Raw genomic sequence first — 10,313 nt, forward strand, 5'->3', positions numbered from 1 at the left:
GATAAAAGGCTTAATGAAGGAAGTGAGACTCGAGATGAACTCTGATTTTTTCCCCTGCATCCTCTACTCTGCTGTGAGATATTGAAAATACCATTCAGAAGCAGAATCAAAGCCTCTCCAGAAACACTGTTGTCTTTTAGACTGCCAGTAGAAATGCACTGTATACTCTTACTTCTTTGCTTCTAATAGAAAACAGAATATAGCTTCAGACGTTCTGTGCCCTCTCAGAACGAGTGTTAGATTTTTCTTCTTCAGACAATCTCTGCTTCTTAAATGTTTCTGCTCTCTCTCCTCAGATGGCAGAATTGGGGCAGCCATCAAGTGAACAGCGGGTCATTTACACTTCACCTAAAAACTTGTCTGTCAAGGGATAATCAGCTCCTATTACTTATTTTTGAATATTTTTCCACCAAACCTAGAAAAGATTCCTTCCCACTGTTCTTTGGTCTGAATTCATGACAAGTCTGATTTATTACACTGTTTTCAGAGGAGTCTTTTTTCAATTTTTTTTTTTAATTTTACTTTATGTTCCAGGATACATGTGCAGAGGGAAAGCATTAGTACAAACACCTAACGCATGCAGGGCGTAAAACCTGGATGACAGGGTGATTGGTGCAGCAAACCACCATGGCACATGTAAACAGGAGATTTTTAAATTCTTATAAATAGCTCAGGAAGTTTAAAGCTAGTTTGCAGTTTCTTTTCAAATTAAAAGTGTGCTATGTTCCAGAGCAGCAGTCATATTGGGCAAAGGCAAGAGAGGATGGTGTGGTTGATGACAGTCAAAAGAAAGAAAAGCCTGCTTTGGCTTGAGCAGGTGCTCTGGTGTGGAGCAGCAGGAAACCCCATGTGGGAAGTTTCTTTCTCAACTCTCAAATCTGCTGGATTTCTACTGTTACCGGATAAAGAAGTTCCTTAAAGTTAACATTGTAGAAAGAGTAAAACTTGTCAATATTTCTCAAGTCTTCCATTTTTACTTTTGCCATTATTTTCAAATGTCCCATGTGGAAAACCTTAAATGTTCACTCCTCACTTCCAACTTACAAAAAGGTGACAGTAATACACTAATAGCTGGGGAGGCCAAGAATACCCTGGTGCAATGAAAACGAAATGTTTTCAAAACTAGGACCCCATCCCAGTCCAACAGTTGTACTTACCAGTCTCATGTTTTAAATCTTTACAGATTCCAACTTCAGAAGGGCAAATACCTTATGAATTAGTTCTAAATTGAAACAGAAAAAGTTTGACATGGATTTAGTGTTCAAGACAGAGAAGGATTAATAGTGCTTGGCCTAAAGAAAGCTCAAGCCCAGGCAGGTGGCAGGCAGAATTCCACTCAGCAGAGCCAACACACCTCAGGCAGGCCCTGTTTACCCAACCTCTGGCCTCCTCTTCAACAGACGCTGCCAACTGAGCAAACCAAGCTAAATGGTGTGGTGGTTTTCTAATGAGGCTAAGTAGGAACAAGAATGAACGAAGTAAACTTTTTCTTGTGGCCAAAGCAAGTCTGATTATGAGCTCAGACCTCCCGAGGCGAGAGGCTTATGTACTCAACAGCTGCTGTTTCACTGCCCTTCACACGAAGGCTATAGTGTAGCCATTCATGAAGTGCCCTAAAAAGTGGTGCCAGGAGTTCCCTTGAAAATGATTTTTCATTCTGGGCAGTGGAGCAATCTCTGGGTGTGAAATCATGTCTGAGGTTTACAAGTTATTGCTGACATCAATGAAATGCAACATTTGTTTTGCTTCTTTCAGTGTCCTGTAGGCATACTGGCACTCATTAAATGCTTCCTAAAAATATCATTTGGCAAACATTCATGTTTTGTTCATAAAGACTTATGTACATCATGGGGAGGGTCATGTTAGAAGGTTACTATAAAAATGTAAGCACATGCATTCATCAAATCAAACTGTTTCATTTTAATTAATAGGCAGGGTTTTTTCTCTCTGTCCAGAAGCACAGCTTATATTCCAAAGGACTCTTTTTGGAGCTTCCGTGTGCCTTCAGATGAGTCCACACCTCTCTCAACTTGAGCCAGAGTTACAGGTCTGTGGGTCAGGTTTCCTAAGATAATATTTGAAACATAAAGAGCAGGCCACTTAAGAATACTTCAGCAGGATGTTTCACCAATTACTTCCTCAGTGAAACAACTAAACAAGCTTGCCCTACATGATATTCCCATTATCATGAGACTCAAATGCTGTCTTCTCAGGGTATAAGTAAAGCACAAGAATTGGCCAGACCTGTTATTTGCACCAGACTAAAGAGTAAACTAATGAATATCTTGTTTAACTCAAGCCAACATTTACTAAACAACAGCTGTCATTACCACACTGGGATCCATAAGAGAAGACATCGGTAGAGGAGAAAGTAGTTCCTCATTGCTCTCTTTGTAGCCTCATCCCAACCCCAGGCAGCAGTTAAAGACAGAACAGGAGTAAGAATTAACAGAAAATGTAAATAAGAAGAAAAATGGTTACTGGTTGAAGATTTGTTTGCAGAAAACCTGCATTGGCTAACTTTTCCACTCTCTCATGTGCACCCAAGTTTAAAGCAGAAAAATTACGTGAGGTAATTGAGCTATCTGCCTGCTATGGTTTGAGTGGTTGTTCCCTCCAAAACTCATGTTGAAATTTCATTTCAACAGTATTAAGAGGTGGGACCTTTGAGAAGTGATTAGGCCATAAGGATTCCTACCTCATGGGTGAGATTACTGCCATTCTAAAAAGACATGTTTGGTCCCCTTTTGTCTTGTTGCCCTTCTACCTTCTGCCAATGTGAAGACAAAGCCTTTCTCTCCTCTGCATCATCTTGGCATCAGAATCACCAAACCCGCCAGTGACTGCCTTGATATTGGACTTTCCAGACTCTAGAACTGTGAGCAAATAAATTTTTGTTCATTGTAAATTACCAAATCTTGGGTATTCTGTCATAGCAGCCCAAAACAGATTGACACACTGCCTCAAAGGAACTCTGGCTTTCATGTAGGGCACTAAAGCCACATAATAGAGTCCTCATTGTTTTGGCAAGTCTTGTGGAGGTGGGAGTAGAGGATTCTGCCTTCCTGTCCCAAGCCTGCAGTAAGGTCAAATGGCCAGCAAGCTGTCCACACTACACTGAGCTCAGTAAACTCTCTCATTCATGACATAGGCTAGTAAAGTCAGGTAAACAACAAAGCAGTTATCTAAATGAATGAACCTAATTCTTCATTCACAAATATGAATATAAAACCCAGAACTATCAGACATTTAAGAAAACCCATCAAAACCAAGTAGAAGGACAAAGACAACCAAGCAGAACTGAACCCAAAGGAAACAGAAATAATTTCACTTCAATCAAGAGAATTTTAAATCAATGTTACTAAAAATATTGGAAGAGATTTTAAAACACATGTTTAGAAATCTCATAAAGGAGTAATAAGAAAGAAAGAAAAAGTTCTTGGAAAATAATAATGTGACAGCCAAAATAAAACTTGCAAAGGAAAGTTGGAATAAAACATTTAAGGCCATCTCCCAGTAAATATAAAAGGCATAATTATTTTAAAAATGAGAGAAAAACAAAAAGACACAAAGAAAAAATCAAGGATGTCCAATATCTACTTAATAAGAGTTCCAGAAAAAAAAAGAAAAAGTAAAACAAAGCAAAGGGAATAATAAAAGAGTTAATAGAATAAACTTTGTGAAAACTGAAAACAGGTATTTAAATTGAAAGGTCTCGTCCGCCATGTTTTCAGGCCGGGTCTGGCTTGGTCTTCCCCCATAAGGAAATGGCCGGGGAGCTCCAGGGGACCCAGGCGCCGTCGCTGCGGCGGAGCCTGGGCTGACCAGCCAGGACAGCGGGGTAAACCCGAACAATTCTGCGCGAGGTAGGGAGGCCATGGCGTCCGGCAGTAACTGGCTATCCGGGGTGAATGTCGTGCTGGTGATGGCCTACGGGAGCCTGGTGTTTGTACTGCTATTTATTTTTGTGAAGAGGCAAATCATGCGCTTTGCAATGAAATCTCGAAGGGGACCTCATGTCCCTGTGGGACACAATGCCCCCAAGGACTTGAAAGAAGAGATTGATACTCGACTCTCCAGGGTTCAGGATATCAAGTATGAGCCCCAGCTCCTTGCAGATGATGATGCTAGACTGCTACAACTGGAAACCCAGGGAAATCAAAGTTGCTACAACTATCTGTATAGGATGAAAGCTCTGGATGCCATTCCTACCTCTGAAATCCCATTTCATTCTGAAGGCCGGCATCCCCGTTCTTTAATGGGCAAGAATTTCCGCTCCTACCTGCTAGATCTGCGAAACACTAGTACACCTTTCAAGGGTGTACGCAAAGCCCTCATCGATACCCTGTTGGATGGCTATGAGACAGCCCGCTATGGGACAGGGGTCTTTGGCCAGAATGAGTACCTACGCTATCAAGAGGCCCTGAGTGAGCTGGCCACTGTGGTTAAAGCACGAATTGGGAGCTCTCAGCGACACCACCAGTCAGCAGCCAAAGACCTAACTCAGTCCCCTGAGGTCTCCCCGACAACCATCCAGGTGACATACCTCCCCTCAAGTCAGAAGAGTAAACATGCCAAGCACTTCCTTGAACTGAAGAGCTTTAAGGATAACTGTAACACATTGGAGAGTACTCTGTGATGGAGCTGAAGGACTCTTGCCGTAGATGAAGCCAGTCAGTTGCAGTGTGCAGGACAGGCTGCTTACCGGGCTACCCTGGGGACATCTGACTCAGCAGGCCCAGACTGTATCCATCGAAGTTCCCGTTGTATCCAGAGTTCTTAGAGCTTGTGTCTAAAGGGTAATTCCCCAACCTTTTCTTATGGGCATTTTTAGAACATTGGCTAAGACTATTTTCCCCCAGTAGCACTTTTTTCTGAGTTTGCATTCAGGTGTTATCCTTAATGTTTCTGTCAAAGCTTCTTAAAAATCTTCACTAGGTTTCAGCCATAGTTCACCTTCCCTGTTCCAGGTTTATTTAATTCCAAAGGTGAGAGAGTTGGAGAGAGATGTCTTCCATATCTATACCTTTGTACACAGTTGAATGGGAACTGTTTGGGTTTAGGGCATCTTAGAGTTGATTGATGAAAAAAGACAGGAACTGGTGGGAGGTCAAGTGGGGAAGTTGGTGAATGTGGAATAACTTACCCTTGTGCTCCACTTAAACCAGATGTGTTGCAGCTTTCCTGACATGCAAGGATCTACTTTAATTCCACACTCTCATGAATAAATTGAATAAAAGGGAATGTTTTGGCACCTGACATAATCTGCCAGGCTATATGACGGTAGGAAGGAATGATTTCCCCTAACAAGCCAATGCACTGGTCTGACTTTATAAATTATTTAATAAAATGAACTATTATCAAATAAAATAAATAAATAAATAAATAAATTGAAAGGTCTTGCTGTTCGAAGAACAGAATAAATAAAATAATACTCACATAGGTGGTGGCTCACGCCTGTAATCCCAGCACTTTGGGAGGCTGAGTCAGGCAGATCAGATCACGAGATCAGGAGTTCAAGACCAGCCTGATCAATATGGTAAACACGAGATCAGGAGTTCAAGACCAGCCTGATCAATATGGTAAAACCCTGTCTCTACTAAAAATACAAAAATTAGCTGGGCGTGGCAGTGCTTGCCTGTAATCTCTGCTACTCAGGAGGCTGAGGCAGGAGAATCGCTTGAATCTGGGAGTTGGAGGTTACAGTAAGGCGAGATCTGCATCACTGCACTCCAGCCTGGGTGACAGAGCAAGACTTCATCTAAAAAAAAATAATAAAAATAATAACAACAACAATAATAATAATAATACCCACATCTTGGCTCATACTTACAAAATTCAGAACAGTAAGAAAAGAAAATAGCCAAAAAGTATCCACAAAGAAGTTGACTACAGGGAAGCAAAAATCAGATTCATATCACATTTCTCATTAGCCACAATGAATATTGTATACTACTGAAGCAATGTCTATGAATATTACAGGAAATTATTTTCTTTTTTTTTAACTTTAAACAAATTTTTATTACACAAAGGTTGTCATATAATTGGATATTTCTCTACTTTGTACACAATTATTCTCACTCTCCACAGAAAGGCTGCTTAACTTCTCATCTGGTGGTGGCAAGCACTAAAATCCTGATTTTAACAGAATAGTAGTAAAAATGCCCCAGTGATTTAAGTTAAAAGCAGTACATTGGTACATGGCTCTTGTACCCATTATCAGGAATGTACAAATATTTTTTATTCAAAAATACAAAATAAATTATCTGTAGGCATGGACAATGATAGCAGTAAACTATTATATATTTTGTCAACTGAAACCAGTAACTGATGGTTATAGTGATTTTCAGCCAGTCTTTTTCTTCATTTTCTCCAACTGACTTCTCTGAAGTTATTGGTGAGGAACACTGCCTTGGGCTTCCTGTCTCAGTTCATTAGTAAAGGTAAAGCACTACTAGTCTAGGAGTTAGAACATGCCACCTCCCATACCACCTCCCATTCCACCCATTGCACCCATTCCAGGGTCCTTCTCTTCTTTAGGTATTTCTGTGACGACAACTTCTGCTGTAGTTAACAGACAAACCACACCAGCAGCATCCAATAAAGCAGTTCTCACAACCTTTGTTGGTTCAATAATTCCTTTTTCCACCATATTCACAAACTCTCCGACCATAGCATCATAACCAACTTCTGAGGAACACTGCAAAATTTTCTCAACTATCAGAGATCCTTCAACACCTACATTCTTAGCAATGGTCATTGCTGGAATTTTGAGCGTTCTTTTAATAATTTCTATACCAATTTTTTGATCTTCATTAGCTGGAGTCAATGAGTCCAAGGCTGGAATGCATCGCAGCAGGGCACAACCCCCTCCCAAAACAATGCCTTCTTCAACAGCAGCTCTTGTAGCATTAAGGGCATCTGTAACTCTGTCTTTCTTTTCATTCACTTCAACATCACTTGTCCCACCAACTTTCAGCACAGCTACTCCATCTGAAAGTTTTGCCAGCCGTTCATTCAGTATTTCCTTTTCATATTCACTAGTTATGACATCTAACTGTTCAATGATTTCTTGAATATGTTTTTCAATTTGAGCCTTGTCACCTTTTCCTTTTCAGAGCATGGCATTGTCTTTGGTCACAATGACCTCTCCAACTTTTCCTAAGTCATGAGGCTGAACGTCTTCAAGATTTAGGGTCAACCCCTCTTCTCCAAACACTGCTCCACCAGTAGCAATAGCCATATCTTTAAGCTGGTTCTTTCTATTGTCACCAAACCCTGAAGCCTTGACTGTCACAACCTGAAGACCAACCTTTAGCCTACTCAAGATGAGTGTACTTAGAGCTTCTCCATCAATGTCTTCAGCGATTATAACCAAAGGCTTACGGTGAGCACTGGCAATTTCAAGAGCAGGTACAATGGACTGGACACTAGAAATTTTCTTTTCACTCAGCAGAACATAGGCATCCTGGAATTCACATTTCTGACCTTTTGATGTATTAATAAAGTATGGAGACATATAGCCTTGATCAAACTTCATGGCTTTGATAATTTCTAATTCATCATTCAGTGTTTTTCCATCCTTTACTGTGATGACACCCTTTCTTCCAACCTTTCTCATTGCATCAGAGATGATATTGCCAATTTCTTTGTCTCCGTTTGCAGAAATCGTAGCAATCTGTGCAATTTCTTCAGGGGTGGTCACAGGTTTAGACTGCTTTTTAAGTTCAGCAATTATAGTATCAACAGCTAACATCACATCTCTCCTGATTTCCACTGGATTAGCACCTTTGCTAATCTTCTCAAAGCCCTCCTTGGCTATAGAGCGTGCCAGTACAGTAGCAGTGGTAGTGCCATCCCCAGCTTCTTCATTTGTGTTACTGGCAACATCTTGAACAAGTTTAGCCCCAATGTTTTTATATTTATCCTTTAAGTCAATTGACTTTGCAACAGTCACACCATCTTTTGTTACTCTGGGACTTCCCCAGCTCTGCTCAATAATCACTGTTCTTCCCTTTGGCCCCATTGTAATGGCCACAGCATTGGATAAAAGGTCTACACCTTGAAGCACTAAGGCTCAGGCATCTGCACCAAATTTTACATCTTTGGCATAAGCCCAAGTGAGATGAGGAACCAGTACCCTGGACACCAGTCTCATCTGGCGAAAGACTGTGGGTAACCGAAGCATTTCTGCGGGGCGGCGGCGGGGCGTGCGGGCGGGGAGACAAGCGTCAGTGGCGAGTGAGGGACAGAGTAGGAAATTATTTTCAACTTAGAATTCTGTATCTAGTTTCAGTCAAAATATGAAAAAATTATAAAGACATTATTGTACATACAAGTAATGAGCAAATTTATATTCCTTTCTATAAAAAGTTACTTGGGCCAGTCACAGTGGCTCACGGCTGTAATCCCAGCACTTTGGGAGGCCGAGGAGGGCAGATCACCTGAAGTCAGGAGTTCAAGACCACCCTGACCAAAATAGTGGAACCCCATCTCTACTAAAAATATAAAATTAACTGGGCATGGTGGCGCACACCTGTAATCCCAGCTACTCAGAAGGCTGAAGCAGGAGAGTTGCTAGAACCTGGGAGGCAGAGGTTGCAGTGAGCTGAGATCATGCCATTGTACTCCAACTTGGGCAACAAGTGAAACTCCATTTCAAAAAAAAAAAAAAGAAGTTACTTGATGCACTACAGCTAAACTAAAGTGGAAACCACAAAGGGGAAGACATAAAATCCAAGAGAATCCATAAAAATGCTTCTGCAGCAGGACTAGGACACATATCTGTATATCCAACAAATAGTATAATTAAGAACTTTAATTATCTTAGGCATATAGTTATTTTTAAGGCCTACATTCCTCCTATAAACACACACATACCAGTACACAAAAGGCAGTTACAAACTCTTAAGAACAAAAATTATACAAGAAAATTTGGATCCAAGTAAGAAACATATTAAAATGTTATTGTTTAGAGCAACAGGCATCTGAGACAAGAGAATTTATTTGACTTTCATGCTTGGAACATCTTCCTCCAAACAATACAGATTTAAAGATGTAAAATGTTATTTATTTTTCTGAATTTTTACATGTAGAAATATTTACATAATCATCACAATTTAAGTGCTTCTTCTTATTTTCCATTTTAAGTTGAATTTATAGGCAAAGCATGGAAGTCATAATTTTAGTAAAGGGAAAAAATGTAACTGTTGAAAAATTTGACCATGTAAATTGAGGGTACTGTTGGCAGATTTTGAAAGAGAAGAGGGGAAAGAGAAATGAAGACGAATATGTAAGCAAACTAAAGTCTAATAAAGTTTTCAATTTTATATAATTAGAAGAAAAGAAAATGTTCTGACATTCACCAGGAGACAATGTAAAGGTATTATTTAAAGTTATAAAGATAGCCAATACAAGTACCAAAAACAAAAATTAGGAAAGAAGAAATGAATGAAAAATAGTCAGAGAAGGGAGTGATTAGACACAAATTTAACTAGAAGATAAATAACTAGAGGTATAAGCATATTATTTAACATGTGAAAGAAAAGTCAAACCCAGAAATGGTCAAACATAATTTTGTTTGAGGCAGCAATTCTCTAAGTACAGCCTAGGACCCTAGACAAGGTCAAAACTATTTTTATAATAATATCATTTTTATTATATTTGCCTTTTCAACTCTCATTTTGACATCATTGTACAGTGCAAGATTCTACAGGATACATGATGTATGATATCTCAACAGATTGAAGCCTACTATCTTTTATTATTCAGGCATTAAAGAGATTTGCAAAAATACAAAATAATGCCACTTTTCTAATTATGACTGACATTTTAAAATACATTTTATTCAATTATGGTTTTCAATGTTAATATGCAATTAGTTTGTTATTATGGTTTTTATTAATATTTTACAATTTTTAGTTTAAATTTCTCATATGATGAATATTGATAAATTAGCAAAAGCTTTTTGGGTTCTTCAATAATTTCTTAGAATCTAAAAGAGTACTGATAGGAGTGACATCAGCAAGATGCTGGAATAGGAGGTTCCAGACCACCTATCTTCAGAAACTCTGATATTGGCAACCACCCATGAAGAACATTTTTACTTTACCATTGTTATCCTACTCCAAAGGCAACACAACTTGGTATTGAGACAGGACCTCTTTGCCGACAATATTCCCTATCGGAAAAAGTGAGAGTGCAGTGAGCACTCACCTTTCTTGGCCTTGTGGAATGTAGTTGACCAAGAGGCCCACTTCTATGCTGCCCACAAGAACAGTGAGGGGATCAGTACAGCTGAATCATCTAGGGAC

General features: G+C 39.6%; 1 protein-coding gene and 1 pseudogene across 2 annotated transcripts; one reads left to right on the forward strand and one right to left on the reverse strand.

Moving 5' to 3' along the window:
- Positions 1–3,717: 3,717 nt before the first annotated feature.
- Positions 3,718–5,386, forward strand: LOC103238721 (protein C1orf43-like). 2 transcript variants are annotated; one of them, XM_008004026.3, is made up of 2 exons: positions 3,718–3,943; positions 4,046–5,386. In XM_008004026.3, exons 1-2 carry the CDS (start codon positions 3,878–3,880, stop codon positions 4,637–4,639), a joined length of 660 nt encoding a protein of 219 aa, XP_008002217.3. In that variant the 5' UTR covers positions 3,718–3,877; the 3' UTR covers positions 4,640–5,386. The 2 variants fall into 2 exon arrangements, with proteins under 2 accessions (XP_008002217.3, XP_008002216.3); XM_008004025.3 differs by having other exon boundaries at positions 3,724–5,372.
- A 612-nt stretch (positions 5,387–5,998) lies between these two features.
- On the reverse strand, positions 5,999–8,246 carry LOC103238722 (60 kDa heat shock protein, mitochondrial pseudogene; annotated as a pseudogene).
- Positions 8,247–10,313: the final 2,067 nt, after the last annotated feature.

Source organism: Chlorocebus sabaeus, chromosome 11 (assembly GCF_047675955.1).
Source record: "Chlorocebus sabaeus isolate Y175 chromosome 11, mChlSab1.0.hap1, whole genome shotgun sequence".
In the NCBI taxonomy this organism is placed as follows: Eukaryota; Metazoa; Chordata; class Mammalia; order Primates; family Cercopithecidae; genus Chlorocebus; species Chlorocebus sabaeus.

Excerpts from the sequence above, each read along its gene's own strand:
- LOC103238721 (XM_008004025.3), top strand. The coding sequence starts at position 3,878 with ATGGCGTCCGGCAGTAACTGGCTATCCGGGGTGAATGTCGTGCTGGTG.